Source organism: Oncorhynchus kisutch, linkage group LG2, assembly GCF_002021735.2.
Source record: "Oncorhynchus kisutch isolate 150728-3 linkage group LG2, Okis_V2, whole genome shotgun sequence".
Classification (NCBI taxonomy): domain Eukaryota; kingdom Metazoa; phylum Chordata; class Actinopteri; order Salmoniformes; family Salmonidae; genus Oncorhynchus; species Oncorhynchus kisutch.
The window spans coordinates 16,961,048-16,982,004 of record NC_034175.2 but is presented as its reverse complement, the minus strand read 5'-3'; the positions used below and the strand labels follow the sequence as shown (position 1 = coordinate 16,982,004).

Sequence of the window (20,957 nt, the reverse complement as noted above, 5' to 3'; positions counted from 1 at the left end):
AACTGTGTCCGTCTACTAAAATGCTCACAACAAAATGTACCCTGTACCCTCATCTCTCTTTTAAACCCTCCCTCTCTCTGTATTTGTTATATTCTCCTTACTCTCTCTTCCCTCCTCTCTCTCCTGTCTTGGTCTCTGCCCCTGTGTGTATTTTGGGTTAGGGTTAGACTCAGGTATTTCTCACCCTGTCGAGGAGAAGAGGGAGCCGAGCCCGTGGCTGCCTGAGAACCTTATGGAACCCTGAGAGAGGGAGAGCAAGGGAGAGAGCGAGAGGAAGGGGAACCAGTGCCGTGAGTGGGGAGCGAGAATGCTGTAAAGAGCACAGTTCAGGGAGGAAATAAACTGGACTTTTCTGTCTATATTATTTTTTTAAACTGTGGACTATCTGATACGTTGAGTGAGGGTCTCAGTGGATTATACAGAACCATACAGACAGAACCAGCACCATGGGAGCCCCCAGGGTAAAGGTAAGCAAGCAGAGCAGGCATCATGGTCTAAGAAGGTTTCTGAGATGTTGCTACGCCAGATTCTGAATGTGAATGCTGTATTTGGTCCAATAGTGTGGTTCTTGGGCCTAGGTTCTCTGGTCCGCAGGTGGTGTACTCAGTGATGCTGGATTGAGGAACCTAATCTAACTATTGGTTGTGTAATGATACGGTAATGAGGGTTTATTTTTGGTACTGTGTGAGAGTGTATTTGACATGGACTGATTTAGTTGGTGTGTTGTGAGCATAAAGAAACCTAAATATACATTGGCCTTTAAATGAAATACTATGTGACCTATTTTCAGGATGATTAGCCTGGTGGGTCACATGCTGCCCCTAACAGTGTTTGAGTTCCCTCTGAATTAAGGGTAGTTAGGAGGTAATTACTTTAGTTTGTACGTTTCTCAGGAATGTGCCGATTTGACTTTATTTACCTTACAGAGCACTCCACTGCACACAACAGCAAGTCAACCGACAAAGCTTAAAACTTTACAACTTTGAGAGATGATTTTGTTGTTTGACAGTTTGGGTAAATGTATGTTTTTTTGTTAAACGGTAGATAAATATAAATTAACAATATCAAATTTGCATCATTCAAGAAGTCCAGGATCTCAGTTTACACTCTGGATACAGATGGAAGCAGTTGCTTTTCTTCTTTTTTGCAGCAATTCTTTGTGGATAGTATTACTATTCAATGAATAGTGATTGTATTGGAGAATTAGTCTAAGTAAAGAAGCTTTCTCATGACTACTAACTGTTCAAATGGAAGGATTAGGGTTAGTGGAGGTGAGCAGTCTGTATCCCACACTGCACCTCAGTGTCCCAGGGGGCCTGGTGATCACCGATTTATACCACCAGGCAGAGGTATGGCGTCAACTCTACATTGCAAAGTATTCTGGGTACTTGCCCAGGTAATGTATGGACTACTCCAAATCAATTGGTTTATTTCAACAGATAGACTAAATTATCTGTGTTATCATTGAGTACCATTTGTCATGTATACACTGACGTTTATGTATTGCTTAGGTGCTCTTATTCATTGTCTTTTAATAATTTATTTAAGTCCATTATAGACTACTGCACAAGTGTTTTATTGATGATGTCCTCTTTGGAGTTTTGAATAAAAAGCTGGAAATGGCATATGGATGGAAAGTGGTTGACTCATGGTGGACAGACGGCTGCTTGACATCACAGCAAACAGAGAAAAGGCCTTTTACCGTCTCAGAGGAGTTGGATGAAGAGAGCCTTTAGAGTACAGAGAAAGTGCCCTGGAATGTGAGAAGGGCCTGAGAACTGCTGTGGCTCACCTTGTGGTTTTACCTTAACAAAGAGCGTTTTGAGCCTGTATTTCTCATCTCTATCTTGTTCAAGGCACAGACGAGCTCTTGCCTAAATCTACAGAGCATAATACAAACCTATCACCTGGATTGCTGACCCCTGCAGAATCTCCTCCCACATGTCTCATGTCATGTGACATCCAACAGGCTGCTGTTAATCCAAGGATGTGACTTCAGTTTATTGGCCCATTTTCTCTCTGGAAAATAAAAAGATGCTACTCAATTTTTGGACATGATTTAGCCATAAGGCTCAATACCAGAAATGTAGACTTCGTGACATGTTCCAGTGTGTCTTTTAACAAATACTTACCAAATATTCCGGCCAACCACCGACCATCTTTGGTCATCTCCCCTAATAACATATAGCCTTTTCTAGTGATGGTCTGATAGGCCACCTTGCAGCCCAATTTTTATTTCAACAACCCCAAGCAACAACTCCACAAATCTTTGCTTTCTGTGAATTCATTTTGAAGTAGGATACACACACTTGCTGCTTGTCATACAGTATATACAGTTTAATGAAAAAAAAGTTAGCATTTTTCTTATTTAGCAGATTAATCATTGGCCTTGTAGGTAGACCTAAACATAGACATTTAGCCTACTCTTACTGCAGGCCTATATGATAAATATATATATTTTTCTCATCTGTTATTTTACCAGATCAATTGACTGAGAACACATTCTCATTTGCAGAAACAACCTGGGGAATAGTTACAGGGATGAATGAGCCAATTGTAAACTGGGGATTATTAGGTAACCATGATGGTTTGAGGGTCAGATTGGGAATTTAGCCAGGACACCAGGGTTAACACCCCTACTCTTACAATAAGTGCCATGGGATCTTTAATGACCTGAGTCAGGACACCCATTTAACATCCCATCCAAAAGACAGCACCCTACACAGGGCAATGTCCCCAATCACTGCCCCAGGGCTTTGGGATATTTTTTTAGACCAGAGGAAAGAGTACTGGCCCTCCAACACCACTTCCAGCAGCATCTGGTCTCCCATCCAGGGACTGACCAGGACCAGCCCTGCTTAGCTTCAGAAGCAAGCCAGCAGTGGTATGCAGGGTGGTATGCTATGACTATAGACCTATGATCTTACAGACGTCATATTATGATTGATATGAAATCTGATGTTTGTCAAGAAATTAGTCAAATATAGACCATATAAATGTTGAATATTATTCACACATGTTACATAGCCTACAAGTGGGCAATTAATACATGTCTGGAATGCCTAGACAAGAAAACAGGGTCTTCAGTTGAAGGAGTTATGCGCGTAAACACCACCAGAGAGAGATATAGCTGACATTTTAAAAGGGCTATGATAATTGGGTATAAAACGTTCTTAGTGATCCATTAGCCTTCATTAGCTTAGACGTCTACAGTCACCAAATTTTTCGTCCTCAAAACATGTATTCATTTAAGGAGTTAAAAGTATAACGAAATAAGGCTATTCATTTTGAGCAGAGAGGTCTTCCATCTTCCAACAAAGGTAGGTCTTCCAACCACTACCTTTTGTTTATCTTTAAAGCGGCGACGAAACAGGCTACGGCCTACATGGTCGTTTTAACCTTGCTTTGTTTTCCCCGCCTTTTCTATAGGTGTCCGTTATCTCGCCGCTACTCGTGCTCCTATTGTGCATCCCCTCCTCCCACGCGCAGGACGAGTACTCTGGTTACCACTCAGGTGAGCTGCCTGACGTGAACTGTTAGCCCCATTAGCCTTCGCGCCAATAGCTACTACAAATTATCCACATTTCTAGAGGTAAGCAAAAACAGTAGGTTATATCTTGATTTTATTTCGGTTGACCTAGATTGTGGTTAAAATGTATAGACTTATATTCTGATGTCACCCCAATGAAACATTTTTGATAATTGTGTACAAACATTACAGTCGGTTTATCTATCTAATAACAGGCTAATTTGTTTTGTAAACAGACTATCATTTTACTGGGGAGGTTTCAGGCTTGTTCAATTATTGTTTCAGGCTTGTTCAATTATTGTTTTGTGTCATATTAGGGGATGAACACACCTATGAGGGCTCCTTGGTCGACAACTATGAGCATTCAGGATACCCACAACCAGGTAATAACTACAACATAGCAAAGTCCCTTCCCCTGGTCAAAAGCCAGAGTTTGGTCCAAGTCTTCAGAACCCCTTTATGCCTCCTCCAAATGGCTTATATGCATCAACAAACCAAATAATTTTTCATGAACAATGTGAATTGCTGGTGGGAACAATGTCTGTCCCCACTGCAACACAAAAGTACTTAAATACATGTAATTTTTCCCTTGAAACATTTAATTGAAATACTGTAGAATTCCATTAATTCCTATGGAGGACTGCTCCTACTGGGCAGTGCCAATATGGTTGACCTGTGGCTTCAAAGCCTCTCAATGGCCAATACATAGCATCAGCAATCCAGGGTTTGTATACATCATTGGATGGAAATCGACAGAGGTGTGGTCAGATTATTAAGTATTTTAATACCCACCTGGATCCAAAATATACACTGGGTGTACAAAACATTAGGAACACCTTCCTAATATTGAGTGTGCACCCCCTTTTGCCCTCAGAACTGCATCAATTCTTCAGCTCATGGACTCTACAAGCGGTTGAAAGCGTTCCACAGGGATGCTGGCCCATGTTGACTCTAATGCTTCCCACAGTTGTGTCAAGTTGGCTGGATGTCCCTTGGGTGGTGGACCATTCTTAATACACATGGGAAATTGTGGAGCGTGAAAAACCCAGCAGCGTTGTAGTTCTTGGCACACACCAGTGTGCCTGGCACCTACTACCATACCCCGTTCAAAGACACAAAAATCTTTTGTCTTGCTCATTCACCCTCTGAATGGCACACATACACAATCCATGTCTCAATTGTCTCAAGGCTTAAAAATCCTTCTTTAACCTGTCTCCTCCCCTTTGTCCACACTAATTGAAGTGGATTTAACAAGTGACATCAATAAGGGATCATAGCTTTCACCTGGCCAGTCTGTCATGGAAAGAGCAGGTATTCTTAATGTTTTGTACACTCCGGGTAAGTACACTAGGTGTACAGTCAGACACTAACTACTAATACAGTACAAACCCTATGGTATGATGCTTCCTTTGACATGAACTAACCTGTAGAATGCAAACATTTCCCTCTCACTTTAACCCATCCACCGCTTGACATTCCTCACTGGCAGAGGAATACCCACCGGAGCACACTCACAGCTATGAGGAGCAGCAACCCTCATCTGGATATGACCCCTATGTACCAGCCCCCACCAGCGTGAGCATGATCACAGAGGACTCCTACCCCTACACCACCACCACACAGGTGAGGGGAAGTCAAGGGGGAAAGTATGTTGTGTGTGATGTTTAGTAATGGCATGTCATGTAACATTGTGTTTTGTCATGTAATGTAATATCATGTTATAACTGCAGGTGCCATACGAGCAGGAGCCCTACTACGAAGAGTCGCTCCAGGCCCCTGGTGGTGGGGAGGCTTCTCTGGGGGAGGAGGGGCCAACAGACTGTAACTGTGAGCCAGGAGAGCCAGGGTTCGCTGGGTTTGCAGGGCCCAAGGTAGGACGAAGGCTCTAACCTAACGCTCAACGCCATGCAAATGGAATTTAGAACCTTATAAACAGCAAACATCCATGTACTTTGCTGATGAATACTGATTAAATGGCATTTATATAGTATTCACTGGGTCCTTAAGTGATTTGCATTGTATGGGGGGTAGCTCACCCCATCCACCACCATCCTGTGGTATCCTTCTGTTTTCTGGACTAAACAAAATATCAGTCTGTTTGTGTGTCTCTGTCTGTCTGTCTGTCTGTCTGTCTGTCTGTCTGTCTGTCTGTCTGTCTGTCTGTCTGTCTGTCTGTCTGTCTGTCTGTCTGTCTGTCTGTCTGTCTGTCTGTCTGTCTGTCTGTCTGTCTGTCTGTCTGTCTGTCTGTCTGTCTGTCCTGTCTGTCTTGTCTGTCGGTCTGTCTGTCTGTCTGTCTGTCTGTCTGTCCTGTCTGTCTGTCTGTCCTGTCTGTCTGTCTGTCTGTCTGTCTGTCTGTCTGTCTTCTGTCTGTCTGTCTGTCTGTCTGTCTGTCTGTCTGTCTGTCTGTCTGTCTGTCTGTCTGTCTGTCTGTCTGTCTGTCTGTCTGTCTGTCTGTCTGTCTGTCTGTCTGTCTGTCTGTCTGTCTGTCTGTCTGTCTGTCTGTCTGTCTGTCTGTCTGTCTGTCTGTCTGTCTGTCTGTCTGTCTGTCTGTCTGTCTGTCTGTCTGTCTGTCTGTCTGTCTGTCTGTCTGTCTGTCTGTCTGTCTGTCTGTCTGTCTGTCTGTCTGTCTGTCTGTCTGTCTGTCTGTCTGTCTGTCTGTCTGTCTGTCTGTCTGTCTGTCTGTCTGTCTGTCTGTCTGTCTGTCTGTCTGTCTGTCTGTCTGTCTGTCTGTCTGTCTGTCTGTCTGTCTGTCTGTCTGTCTGTCTGTCTGTCTGTCTGTCTGTCTGTCTGTCTGTCTGTCTGTCTGTCTGTCTGTCTGTCTGTCTGTCTGTCTGTCTGTCTGTCTGTCTGTCTGTCTGTCTGTCTGTCTGTCTGTCTGTCTGTCTGTCTGTCTGTCTGTCTGTCTGTCTGTCTGTCTGTCTGTCTGTCTGTCTGTCTGTCTGTCTGTCTGTCTGTCTGTCTGTCTGTCTGTCTGTCTGTCTGTCTGTCTGTCTGTCTGTCTGTCTGTCTGTCTGTCTGTCCTGTCTGTCTGTCTGTCTGTCTGTCTGTCTGTCTGTCTGTCTGTCTGTCTGTCTGTCTGTCTGTCTGTCTGTCTGTCTGTCTGTCCTGTCTGTCTGTCTGTCTGTCTGTCTGTCTGTCTGTCTGTCTGTCTGTCTGTCTGTCTGTCTGTCTGTCTGTCTGTCTGTCTGTCTGTCTGTCTGTCTGTCTGTCTGTCTGTCTGTCCTGTCTGTCTTGTCTGTCTGTCTGTCTGTCCTGTCTGTCTGTCTGTCTGTCTGTCTGTCTGTCTGTCTGTCTGTCGGTCTGTCTGTCTGTCTGTCTGTCTGTTCTGTCTGTCTGTCTGTCTGTCTGTCTGTCTGTCTGTCTGTCTGTCTGTCTGTCTGTCTGTCTGTCTGTCTGTCTGTCTGTCTGTCTGTCTGTCTGTCTGTCTGTCTGTCTGTCTGTCTGTCTGTCTGTGTGTGTGTGTGTGTGTGTGTGTGTGTGTGTGTGTGTGTGTCTATCTGTCTATCCGTCTGTCCATCTAGGGAGCCAGAGGACTGCAAGGTAAAGATGGCTTCCCTGGGGCTCAAGGACGCGAGGTGAGTGTTAAATGCTGTATAATCACTATATCAAATTCATAGTGCATGCCAAATTACACCCTCCATTGTGCTTAATCAATGAATCACTGCTCATATCCCTATTGGAGTAATGCTGTTGATATAGTTCCTGTGTGTTGTGTTCAGGGGTACAAAGGATTCAAAGGAGTTCTAGGAAGAGGAGGAGACACAGGGCCTGAGGTGAGGAAGTCAAAAAAGTAAAATAAAAGACCTCACACAAATACCCAAAGCAGCCTTAGACACTATCCATCTCCCTAAGCGAGGCTTGAACCCAGGTTTCCCAACACCACGGCAAACACGCTTGCCACAACCTCAAAAGAGAAACAGTATCTCCCTGGGAGGAATGTTTGTAACTACAAAGTCTGGCATCAACATTACACTTGAACTTGACTCAACAGCTGTATTGACCTTTGCCATCTCTACAGGGTGACTCCGGGCCTGATGGGGAGGATGGTGCCTCTGGTTTCTCTGGAGCCCAGGTAAGTAAGAGGCCTATAGAGGATATCACAGATGTAATGTATCTCTCTTTCATTGTTTTGCTCTGATCTGTTTCTATGCTCTGGTCTAAATTCTGCAACATGGCATGAGCAATGCAACTTTTTCTATATTGATTATGGCCAGTAGATGGTGATCTCTTTATTATTCAGAACTGGAGAGTGACACTGTTGTGTAGTTGAGGTGAGGCTGAGCTTCAACAACTATGATTACCCATTCTCTTTCTCATTCTCTCTCTTGGTCTATACTTTATTCCATTCTTTTGCACCTTGTCTCTTATTCTTTCTCTCCTACAGGGCTTGCCTGGTCTTCCTGGCGATCCAGGTGAGACTGGGGTGCTAGGTCTGAAGGTAAAGACCCTTCCTCAAAACCAGACCGGCTTCCTACAAAATGTGTATCACATCAAACAAAATCACCCTCTACCTAAAAATACATTATAACCCCATATCAAAAACAGTGTGGCCCTTCACGACATCTTATTTGAATGTTCACTAATAACAGCCCAAGCCACCATAATGTTTGACTAAAGTTTAAACCTACAAGAAACAGCATGACATCACATAAAACCCCTGTTATACCACGAGAACCAATATTTTTATTTTTATTTTTTATTTAAACAGGTAGGCTAGTTGAGAACAAGTTCTCATTTACAACTGCGACCTGGCAGTTGACATAACAGGGAACCAGTATGACATCAAGGAATTCCAAAATGACATCACTGAGTACCAGTGTGACATAACAGAGAACCAGTATTGCCACGGTCAAGACAACTTGGAACTCAGAAACTCTTAAAACTTGTTGTAGAAAGATGAGGTCCGAGTTTTCCACTTGGAAAATATCAGAATTGACCAACAGGAAGCGCTACGCAAAAAACATAGGTACATTTTAATTCAAGAGTTTACGAGATTCTTAGTTGTCTTGAAAGCACCATAAGACACCACAGATCACTAGTATGACATAACAGAGAACCAGTCTGACACCACACAATTCAGTTTGAATCCCCATAGATGCCGTATTGAGGTCAATCGAACCTGACCAAAACATTGGATTTGCCATGGAAACGAGTGGGGGAAAGGGCCGTGGGTGTAACGCTCCGGGTGTCGTGGGTGTGGAGTCAGACGCAGGAAACAGAGAGTGCAATACTGTGCTCTTTAATGCACTCACGCAACACTGGGTGCTCAAAACCAAATGCCCCAAACACGGGGGACGAAAACAGTACAGCAGAATACACGACCAGGAACAAACACGTTCCTCTACTACATAATCGAAGGTCACAATAATTAATCCCGCACAAAGAAACAGGCGGGCCGGCTGTCTAATAAAGCCCAACTAATGACTCACTAACCGGTGCTAACAATAAACATACAAGGAGGGGGAGGAAAGACAAATCAGTGGCAGCTAATAGGCCGGCGACGACGACCGCCGATCGCCACCCGACCGGGAAGGGGAGCCACCCTCGGTCGGACTCGTGACAGTGGGGGAAAGATCCTGAAACTTCTCATTGCCCGTAGCAAAAATATCCTACATTTAACCTATTGTTGATACAGTGAGGGAAAAAAGTATTTGATCCCCTGCTGATTTAGTACGTTTTGCCCACTGACAAAGAAATGATCAGTCTTTAATTTGAATGGTAGGTTTATTTGAACAGTGAGAGACAGAATAACAACAACAAAAATCCAGAAAAAAGCATGTCAAAAATGTTATAAATTGATTTGCATTTTAATGAGGGAAATAAGTATTTGACCCCTCTGCAAAACATGTGTTTTTCTGGATTTTTTTGTTATTCTCAGTGTTCAAAAAAACCTACCATTAAAATTATAGACTGATAATTTCTTTGTCAGTGGGCAAACGTACAAAATCAGCAGCGGATCAAATACCTTTTCCCTCACTGTATGTGTATTTCACACTATGGTGAGGTAAAAATCAGAGTATAATGGTTTTATGGATGTCAACCCCAACACATGTTCATGTCATTGTCACCAATCAACTGTATTACAGTTAAAAACTACTTTGACTACCACCACAGATTTCAGTATGCTAGCTATGCTAACCAGCTTATACGAACGGAAGTTAGCATTTAGCAGTCACTTCTAAACCTGAAAAGGGACAACTTGTAAATGTTATACAGAGAAAACAGACAAATATATCCAAATCGCATCTAAGTAACCACATTGACCCTGTTACGAATATCCACTTTGTTGGAACAGAGTTGATGAATGTGTGCCAATATGGTCATTTGGAATGGTTTGCATTTCATTGACTTCTTTACTGCATCCATCAGGTAAAACCTGCAAAAAGGTATGACATTATAGACCCCCACTGTACCACAGAGATATCACAGAGTACCAGCATGACATCATAGAATACCACTATACCATCACAAATATCAGCTAATTACAAATGTTTTCTTTTTTTTTGACCATTTCAAACTGTCTCTATGCCTGAGTGTGTTCCTTATCCTCAACAGGGTGACATCGGTATGGAGGGGCCACGCGGAGGAGTCGGGTTAACGGGTGAGACTGTGAGTATTGACAAAATGCAGCTTTTATGTTTTGTATGTAACCATATCTGGTTTGATATCAAGATTTTTTTTTCAATTCATCTCAAATAAACAAATAAACAATCCATAGGTTATTATTGTGTAATTACCATTGTACCATGGGATTTTCTAAGGAAACCCACTACCTGGTCATTTCTGTAGCGTAAAATAAAGTGCTTCCTCAAATGAGTGTAAGGAAATTTGGTACAAAATCCCCAGCATGTTTCTGTCTGGCCCTACTCATGTGTTTAGTTTTTTGTCTTTTTCTAGGGTCCAATTGGTGAGGCAGGGCCTGGTGGGCCTGATGGAACTGGAGGTATCAAGGTAAACATGGTGGCCACCACAACTCAACACTATCCAATCACAATTGTTGCCACCACTCAGAGTTGCTACCACAACTCAGCACACACTGTCTTCTCAACATGCTCAAATCAATTCTTCACTCAGCTCCTTACACAGCTCTCACTAGAAGCAATACAAGCCCGTATGATGTGAAAGCCTCAAACAGGCTATGTGATGTGATCATTTCCATTTAACATATAAACAACATACAAATTATTGTTATTTGTTCTGGCTATGTTGAGACATTTTTTCCTCCAACCTTTCTTCTCAGGGATCAACTGGAGCAGAAGGGAAACAGGGTCCTGAGGGAACAGACGGGGAAAAGGTAGCGCCATTCAACCTCACTTTGTGACCATGGTTAATTAAACCATGGTTGAATAACTCGTTATTTTTTCTTTTTTTATCCTATGACTTCAACTTCCATTTCCCCTGTCTAAAATGTCTTCCATCTCATCCTTTCTCTTCCACAGGGTCAGATTGGAGCACCTGGATTCTCAGGAGACCATGGGGAGATGGGCTATAATGTAAGATGGATGTCTGTCTATCTGTCACACCATTCATCTCTCTGGAATGGGTGGCCAGTAATAAACTGGTCCTGAACATCTCTAAAACTAAGAGCATTGTATTTAATACAAATCATTCCTTAAGTGCTAGACCTCAGCTGAATCTGGTAATGAATGGTGTGGCTGTTGAACAAGTTGAGGATACTAAATTACTTGGCGTTACCTTAGATTGTAAACTGTCATGGTCAAAACATATAGATTTAATGGTTGCAAAGATGGGTAGAGGTCTAGCCGTAATAAAGAGATGCTCTGCTTTTTTGACACCACACTCCAGAAAGCAAGTTCTGCAGGCTCTAGTTTTGTCTAATCTTGATTATTGTCTAGTAGTGTGGTCCAGTGCTGCAAGGAAAGACCTAGTTAAGCTGCAGCTGGCCCAGAACAGAGCGGCACGTCTTGCTCTTAATTGTAATCAGAGGGATGATATAAATACTATGCATGCCAGTCTCTCTTGGCTAAGAGTTGAGGAGAGACTGACTGCACATTATGGGGATTCAAACATTAATGTGTTGAAAATCCCAAATTGTTTGCATAGTCAACTTACACACAGCTCTCTCACACACACACTTATCCCACCAAACATTACACCATAGTCCCCAAATCCAGAACAAATTCAAGAAAAAGTGCAGTATTATATATAGCCCTTATTGCATGGAACTTCCTTCCATCTCATATTGCTCAAATAAACACCAAGCCTGGGGCTCAAAAAACAGATAAAGCAACACCTCACGGCACAATGCCTCTCCCCTTTTTGACATAGATAGTTTGTGTGTATGCATTGATATGTAGGCTACGTGTGCCTTTTTAAAAATGTATGTAGTCCTGTCCTTGAGCTGTTCTTGTCTAATGATGTTCTGTATATTATGTCATTCTGTATTATGTTTCATGTTTTGTGTGGACCCCAGGAAGAGTAGCTGCTGCTTTGCAACAGCTAATGGGGATCCTAATAAAAATACCAAATACAAAAAATACCATTTGGACCTCTTGTTTGTCCTTCTCTACAAAGACTATGCTATTCCCTACATGGAGGGAGACCATTAATCCTACTAACATGCTTTTTCTTTCTGTGTTTTATAGGGGTATCCTGGAGAGCCAGGAGGCAGAGGAGAGACCGGTCACAAGGTATGTTTAGGGGGACAGGAGTAGTGTTGTTTTCACAGAAAGTACTGTGGTTGCTTTCAAAAGTCATTGGCCATTACTCTTCACAGAAACTACTCTGGTTCCCCTAACATTTCTGTGTGTTCATGGGTGTTTTCCCTAAACTGCATACTGTTATTTTCACTGAAGGTTTTGCTATTGTTGATGTTGTGAGTCATGTGGCTGTTAAACACTTTTGACCATAACTATAGCACCATCTCCACGTGGGAGATTAGATTGATACTGTAGTAGCGATGTCTCCCTTGCTCTCTTCTCTTCCACTTTCTGTTTTCTCTGTATCTCTCTCTTTCCTGTCTCTCAGGGTGACCAAGGCCCAGGGGGAATGCCAGGCAGTGATGGGGAGCCTGGAGAGGATGTGAGTATCAGTATGATAACCACTAAATTAGTAATAAATATGTAAGGAATCTGTCGATGGAATTTCTCCTAACAAACTACATTTACTGTTTATTTTCCAGGGTCCTCTTGGAGTTCCTGGGGTGATCGGCTTTCCTGGAGAGTTTGGACAAAAGGTAAAGTGAAGGAGAATTGCATGCTGGGTATCAGGATGACATCATCACAATGGCTGAGATGTATAATCCAAACATGTCTAGTTGACCTGTTCTGCTGTTATGACATGGATGTAATTTGTTATATTGTACAGTACATTTATTCAAATCAAATGTTAGTTGGCACATGCGCCGAATACAACATGCTTACTTACAAGCCCTTAACGAACAATGCAGTTTTAAGAAAATAAGAGTTAAGAAAATATTTACTAAATAAACTAAAAGTGGACATGTACTTTTAATACTTAAATGAATACTTTGTGAATAATGGCCAGTCTTCCCTCTTAGGGCGCAAGAGGGGATCGTGGTGTGAGGGGACCTCTTGGGAGAGTAGGAGCTGGGGTAAGACTGGCTTTATAAACTGGGTGGTTCAAGCTGATTGAATGCTGATTGTTTGACAGCTGTGGTATATGAGACCGTATACCATGGGTATGACAAAACATTTATTTGTACTTCTCTAATTACATTGGAAACCAGTTTATAGTAGCAATAAGGCACCTCGGGGGTTTGTGGTATATTGCCAATATTCCACGGCTAAGGGCTGTGTCCAGGCACTCCGCGTTGCGTCATGCATATGAACAGTCCTTGGCGTGGTATATTGGCCATATACCACACCTCGTGCCATACTGTTTAATTATAACCACTACATGAGGTGCTCTAATCTCAATGACATGTGCACAGTAGACTACAGATCACAGTACATAAACTGTCACTTCCACATTCCTCAGTAAATTTCCCTCCATGTTGTTGTTAATTAGATTAAATTCCAAGTTGCTTGAGGGTTTTGTGTGGGTGGACAGACAGCTATGTGATATTGTTTACAGTCAAAACAGGAAGGTAACAGATATGCTAGTAAAGTCTCTAAAAACAAGAGATCTGTGGGTAAAGTCCCTGAAAAGGTTTCAGTGTCAGGTAAAAACAAAGATGGTCATGCTGATTTTAGTTTAAAACCCCAGCTTAACTGTCAGAGATGTTATGACAATAGTACCGTATATCTTGTTATAAGTTTAGACAATTAAGAATGATCTGTCATTGGAAATTCAACAAAATTCCTATTTTTGAACAAAGGTTCTCATTCTAAAGTGTGTGTGTGTACAGTATTTGCAGCAGTTTACCTATATGTATTTCATATTATAGGGGCCTCAAGGAGAGAGGGGAGATGCAGGAGTTCCAGGGAAACCAGGACCTAAAGGCCTGCAGGCCCAGCCTGTGTGTATATGTCATAACTCAAACATTGTCGTAACCACTAGAATTATCATCACTTTGATGATTATGTAATTGTTGATTTAATGCTTTGTTTCTAGGGAGCCAAAGGGGAGACAGGTCCCGATGGTGATAAGGTAACCTTTTATTTACGTTCCCCATCAGACTGCTAAATTACCAGTCAGTTAATCAAACACACACACACAAACACACACACACACCAGTAAGTGAAAGTGGATGTGTATTGGTCATCTACTGTTTATGTTTGGGTCTTTCCTTTGTGACTGATAAGCTTTAATAAGCAGTCCTATCATTTCCATGGCATCTTACTGACTCATCTCATGTGCTGATTGTTCCTTCCTCAGGGTGGGGTTGGAAGAACTGGAGTGAAGGGAGGGAAAGGAGACAAGGTAATCCTGTGACAATGCCGAGGCGATGTCACTCGCGTATCTACTTCCTGTTTCCATTGATGTAGTGGGACCGATTTTCTTCTTACTAAAAATGTTTCTGTTCCTCTTTCCAAACAGGGAAGTTTTGGAGCACATGGTGACAAAGGACAGGTTTGTATACTTCATTCTGTGATTGTATGAGTTTTTTTTCACCCTAACTCATTCTATGTCACATAAAAACCACAATACTGACACCATAGGTTGTTCCTAGATGACAGCAGACACAATAGCACATACTGTACAGTGTTGAGTTCCCGTTACATTATAAAATCCTAATATAACTGTTTTAATTAGGTAGAAGTATTGAGAAGTAAATTATTTGATTAGGTAGAATTATTGAGAATTAATTGATTTGATTAGGTAGAAGTATTGAGAAGTAAATTATTTGATTAGGTAGAATTATTGAGAATTAATTGATTAGGTAGAAGTACTGAGAATTGGAATTATTTAATTAGGTAGAGGTATTGAGAATTAAATGATTTGAATAGGTAGAAGTATTGAGATAATTGAGTTTAAATCATGGCTTTCTGCACTCAGTGACTGAACAGTGTCCCCCCTCTCTCTGTCTCCCTCCTTCCCCTCATCTCTGAATGGCAGCAAGGGGAGAGAGGTACCATCGGCCCTGATGGCATTGTTGGACGAAATGGACCCCCCGGCATCCCAGGTTCGAGAGGAGAGCCAGGTCCAGGCGGTGACCTGGGCGTCAAAGGTGGCTCTGGACCTAAAGGAGTGCCAGGTGCCCCTGTGCGTATCAGGAGCCAACTCCAGTCTGCCTGGAGGAAGGGTCTCCCCCTTATTTTACATTGACCCATATCTAGCAATAACTTTTACTGACTGATTGTTTGATCGATTGTTTACTTGCTAGGTTGATTGATTGATTGCCTGCTTTTTGACCTCAGGGCCCTGGGCTGACAGATGAGCAGGTATTGCAGCTGTGTAAAGGAGTGGTGACAGCCCAGATCTCCCAGTATGCAGCTTCCATCCGGGCCAAGTGTTCCCAAGGCTGCCCCATCAACAACCGCACACTCATTGGGCCGCCCGGAACTAGGGGACCAACTGGAGAATCAGGCAAACCCGTGAGTCACACAGCCCCCAAACCAACCCCTATCTACCAAGGAAAGCCTTTATTCCAAACGATGATAAGTTCTGTTGACCTCTCTCTCAGGGTAAAGCGGGCAAAGCTGGAGTCAAAGGAGCCAGGGGCATCCAAGGGGACACAGGAGTGGATGGTCAGAAGGGGGCAGAGGGGGAAAGAGGTATGTACTCCAATTGTCTTAGTTAAATCAGACTTAATAACTGATAAACAAAACTCTGATGACAAAGGCTCATTTCAAGTGAAAATTAGTGGAGCACCTTTGTAGTCATAGCTGCAGAGTTCACTCACAGGCTCTCTGTTCTACTCCACAGGAACAAAAGGTCCGAAAGGAAAGGGGGGTGAGCCTGGTAAAGGTCTGCCAGGACACGATGGGCATCAAGGCCTCAGAGGTAGGACACTGTTTCCACTGGTGTGAAACTCTCAGGTCTACCTCAAAATAGCTTGTCTTAGAATTGTTGGAAAGTATCTGTAACTCACTTCCAGATTCACTTAAAAAGGGATTGTGTGGTTCTTATTCAACATTTATTTTAGCAGGAAGTCTTCTTTTTCAAGAGAACTGTTAAGAAGCCACCTCCAACTACTACATTTTTTCCCCCTACAGGGATGCCAGGCCACCCAGCAGAGCCAAATAACGGTATGGCAGGTCCCAGAGGGCCCCGTGGTTTCACAGGCGCTTTAGGTCAGCCTGGCATGGCGGGCAACGCAGGAGTGCCGGGCTTCTGTGAGGCACGGGACTGCAGCATTCACGCGCCTGTGATGCGCAAGGAGCAGGGCCTAGTGAAGGGACCCCGCGATCTAAGCCCCAAGATCTAACCCCAACAAGGAGCTTCAGGAAAAGGTGAAGGAATGGTCAACGATGAGGGGTCATGTTGGACGGTCGCTCCATGGCAACGTTGGGGTTAATTCCATTCACATCTCAGCCATACCAGGAATTTAAGTTGACATTGAGTTTTGAACTGGGAAATGACCAATGTGTACAGCGTTGATCTTTTTGAATTTCATAGCTAATTCAATTCCTGTAATGACTGATATTGAAATGGAATTAATCCGAGCATTGTTCAATGTGGCTCACCAGTGTTGGAAGGGTTTGGTGGGACACGCTGGACTCTGCACAGGGAGATGAAGGCTCCCAATGAACTCTAATGTTTAGGCATAATTGCAAACTTTTTTTTCTAGGCGAAAACAATCCTTATGAATTTTTTATGCTAAAACAAAAAATTAACAAGTAAACAAGTAAAGGGGCTTGAGAAACTGGCTAAAAGAAATTGGCAGAAAATGAAACTTGCAGGTGTCTCTGGCTACCAGTCAGGTTTTGTTTTTGATATGATCAACAATTGAAAATAAAAAGTTATGTAAATAATTTTGTAAAGTATTGCAAGTACATGTACTGTGTGTTCTGAAATATCACTGTTTTAGATAAATTCTGTCTTACTTTTCTTAAGATGAGTCCTCACTTTTTTTGTCGCCACAGTTTGAGTGTCTTTCTGAGAATGGATCTCTTTCAGTCACCTCATGTTATTCGGGTTAATCGGAATAACTTTTTTTTACCATTCTGTCACGCGGGACTAGGTGTGTGAGGTAGGAATCAGGCGCAGAGAGCAGAGAGTTCCAAGGGAGAAGTGCACTTTAATGTGGCACCAAAATACAATGCCCAAACACAGGGCTCGAAAATACGGACCAACCCAAAACACAGGGTAGCCAGTCCGGAGCATGAACACACCCAACAACACAACACGTAACACCAGAATAATCCCGCCGAAAACCAGGGTGGGTTTGCTAGCCTTAAATAAGGACGCCCATCAGGAAAACATAATAGGACACAGGTGCAACTAATAAGACAAAACAAACAGAAAAGGGAAAAGGGATCGGTGGCGGCTAGTAGGCCGGTGACGACGACCGCCGAGCACCGCCCGAACAGGCAGGGGAGCCAACTTTGGCGGAAGTCGTGACACATTTACAGATGTTCACAGACAAGATAACATTGATCAATATAAAATAATAACATACTATTTGATATTATTTCATATGAAAAATAATACATGGACATTTGTTTTACAGTGTGTATTGTATATGGAATTTATATAGTTATATAATCTGCCAATGATTTGTAGCACAAAATGTCTTTCGATTAAATTAATTAGCTATATTCATTGGATGGAGGTTTTGATTTATTAAATCGATTTTCATGTACATTCACGTGAACAGGATGTTCAACTCCTCTTAACTGATATTTTTGTCATTGTCAATCTTCATTTGAGAATCATCCCAACACGTTACAAGGCGGAAACATAGCCCTGTAAACTCAATTATATTACACGTGTTCTTAACATTTGTACTTTTGTGTACATATGTTGGCAATCAGAACCCTGATAGAAAAACATCACAATGTTTGGATTTTTTAATTTTTTATGCATCACCACCACATCACAGGACAGATTAGAAAATGAGCAGAACATGAACATGTGTGATAGTCTCATCAAAAGCATGCAAAACATTACAACTATGCTACGAAAGTACACATACATGACATCAACGGACAAGAAAATTAACTATTGAGTCATTTGTTTAACGCTGCTCGTGTTCAAAAGGGCTCCTCTTAATGTGTGTAAAATGATGGTTGTTAGTTCATATAAAAGTGTTTGGTTGTATGAACTGGGGGCAGGTAATAAGTATTATTAATACCAAGTGTTAAACAATATTTTACAGTATATCTCTCTGAAATCTACCTGGTGAAATCTATCCACTTCATTGAGTCACTTGTCTCTAAGCTTATTGTCTGATCTAGGGGTCAGTAGGTGTAGCTATATTTGTACCAATACAAAATGGTCCAATGCAAAGTGGATATTATTTTTAAAACGGACACTAGTTAAAATATATATTCTTAAAATCTTGCAAAATAAATTCCTTAATTTGATGGGACATAAAAACACATACAATTTGACATTGGTCCCAAGGCATATTGAAGTACTGCCATTTTGTGCCAAAACATTGTCCATAGGAGAGATGATTGGCTTGTAATGGACCATTTCACATCTTGTTTTTCTAGCTAATTGTACATTTATACTTTGGTAATTTGTGCTTTTTAGAATTAATAGGTAATAAGTATATGTAATAAATAACACTGTCTACATGGCACAACATGTTGAGGCAGTGGTCAGCAGCAACACATTTCCTGTTTAATTTTGTGTTCAGTCAAAAAACACTATGGCTTTCTTTCTTCCTCTCTTAGGTGAAACTACATTATGTAAACTTCACCCATCCTACATGTAAACTTAGTTAGCAGAGTATTGAGACAGAAGGTAAAAAATGCATAGAAGACAGCAATGAGACTAAAACGCGATTAGAGTCTGGAGATTGGTGGCGGAAGCCATATTCTTCCTTTAAAAAGCAATCAAGGTCCTGAGTAGATAGATGTCTATAATACTATTGGCTCAACTTTGATGTTAGTTTGTGTAGTGTGTCCCAACCACTACAAATGCACAACAGTTCTTCAATGGCAGGATAAAGGATGCAATCTGGGTTCTTTGGGGACCAACAATCTAGGACCAACAATGGGAGAGGCCCCTCAGACCACATCTACAGTACAAATTGAATGTTCATAGAGACCAAAAGAATCAGGAATGCCCCGAGTCCTAAAATATAAACAGAAGAAGACAGTTGTTAAATAATAAGTTATTTTGTGTTTTCAAAATCTCTCATTATAGCATCAAAACTTATTTTGATACTAATAGAGCTCTGATAATATGCAGTTATCTATACTGTAATACGCTAACGATTCTAAGCTGCAGGGGGGTCTCCTCATACAATTGTGGGCCAATTTTCTTCATTTTAAGCTCAAAAGATGTGCGTCGTTGTCCCACATGATATTGTCCACTTTATATTCTGTTGTGTTTTGTATTTTTGTTTATTATCCTGTTTTTTGTGTTTGGAACTACTTGAGTCCGTTCTCGAGGCCAGTTTGCTTCAGCAGTAAAATAATCCTGCAGCAACAGGAAATGTGAATTATTATGTGGATTATAATTAATGGATATTTTGTGTAAGGGATGATAAATTCTTTGTGAAAAACTCATAATTATCAGCTCCGTTTCGCCAGGCCAAATATCCACACTCTTTTCATGACACATTAATATCTTATTGCCTATTGAAACCAGGGCTTCCTACTTTACCCATTACATTACTGTCCTTCACTTTCTCAGAAAATGATCCTCAAATATTGTCGCGCTCGTCAGAATTGATTCGCTGGTAGGGAAGAGTACTATTACTATTATTAGTAAGGGGAAACTGGGGGAAATTCGTGATCATTTGCAGAGTGGCTCTCTATTTGCTGTCAGCATGATTTTTAAAAATTCTCACCATTCTGAATGTCTAAAGAATACATATCTGACATATCAACACAGCAATACTGGACAATTTGAACTCTTATTATGGTGGAGATTTGGCACAATTAATGGTCTTGAACTGGTCTCGCATTTTTCAGGTCTTGACTTGGTGTCGGACCCCTAACCCCCCTCCTGGTCTCGGTCTTGACTTGATCTAGCCCCACCTCTGGTCTTGGTCTTGACTCGGACTCAAGTTGCTCCGGTCTTGGTTTTGAATTGGTCTCGCTTTAGGTGGTATCAAACACAACACTGGTTTGGAATGGCACGGTTACTATTGCATCATGTCGATGCCATTATGACGTCATTTTGCTGCCAAGGCAAAGCCTGGGCCTATAAACGCGAGGGTCCAGCTACTCAGTGGGTATAACAATAAGAGGCCACTAAGAGTACGCCCAAGAGAAGATGACAGTGATGAGGAGGTGAGTCATAAGGTGCGTACAGTGCGCCAGGCTGCCACCTCGGCCGTGTCCAAACAGAGAGTCTCATGGCTACGGACTGGACATTCCAAATTCCCATGGCAATCATGCGTCACAATTTTAACGCAACATGCAGCCAGCAATCTGCGATATCCAAGGTACAGTACTTCCTATCAACTGCAAGTGACCTGCTGCGCTTATAGTCAGTCTATGGAAGGCCCGTGCGTAAAATCTTCAACAGCATAGTCTCATGACCAGTTGTCCTGTTTTCCCAAATTCTTAAACCAAGCCTAAATTCCTTTGAAATAATGAGGTCAAACAAAGCAAGGCACAAAATTATGCATCACAAAATAAATGTTCTATTGTAGGCTACTGTTTTAATGGATAACATGGTTTAGGCCTAACAAAACGTGCCAGCAACACAAGTAGCCGAGCTGACTTTTGTATCGGTCCAGAGAGCAAATGCCTATAAACAAACACAGTAGCCCCCAACAAGTTTTTTAAACGCACCGGAGTTGAGAAGGTTGATAGTTTTTCCATATTTTGTTATGTTACAAGCCTTATTTGAAAATCATTTAAATATATATATATAGCAATCTTCACACAATACCCCATAATGACAAAGTGAAAACAGTTTTATTTTTATTTTTAGC

General features: G+C 41.9%; 1 protein-coding gene across 1 annotated transcript; it reads left to right on the top strand.

Annotated features, from left to right (window-relative positions):
* The first annotated feature begins 141 nt into the window (after positions 1-141).
* On the top strand, positions 142-17,474 carry LOC109908231 (collagen alpha-1(I) chain-like). The gene is made up of 26 exons (XM_020506806.2): positions 142-467; positions 3,430-3,514; positions 3,847-3,912; positions 5,019-5,152; positions 5,260-5,400; positions 7,051-7,104; positions 7,249-7,302; positions 7,548-7,601; positions 7,914-7,967; positions 10,085-10,138; positions 10,427-10,480; positions 10,770-10,823; positions 10,969-11,022; positions 12,136-12,180; positions 12,518-12,571; positions 12,672-12,725; positions 13,050-13,103; positions 13,899-13,970; positions 14,066-14,101; positions 14,330-14,374; positions 14,492-14,524; positions 15,011-15,157; positions 15,313-15,489; positions 15,579-15,669; positions 15,821-15,898; positions 16,111-17,474. The coding sequence occupies exons 1-26, from the start codon at positions 447-449 to the stop codon at positions 16,320-16,322; spliced, it is 1,977 nt and encodes a 658-aa protein (XP_020362395.2). The 5' UTR covers positions 142-446; the 3' UTR covers positions 16,323-17,474.
* The last annotated feature ends 3,483 nt before the right edge of the window (positions 17,475-20,957 follow it).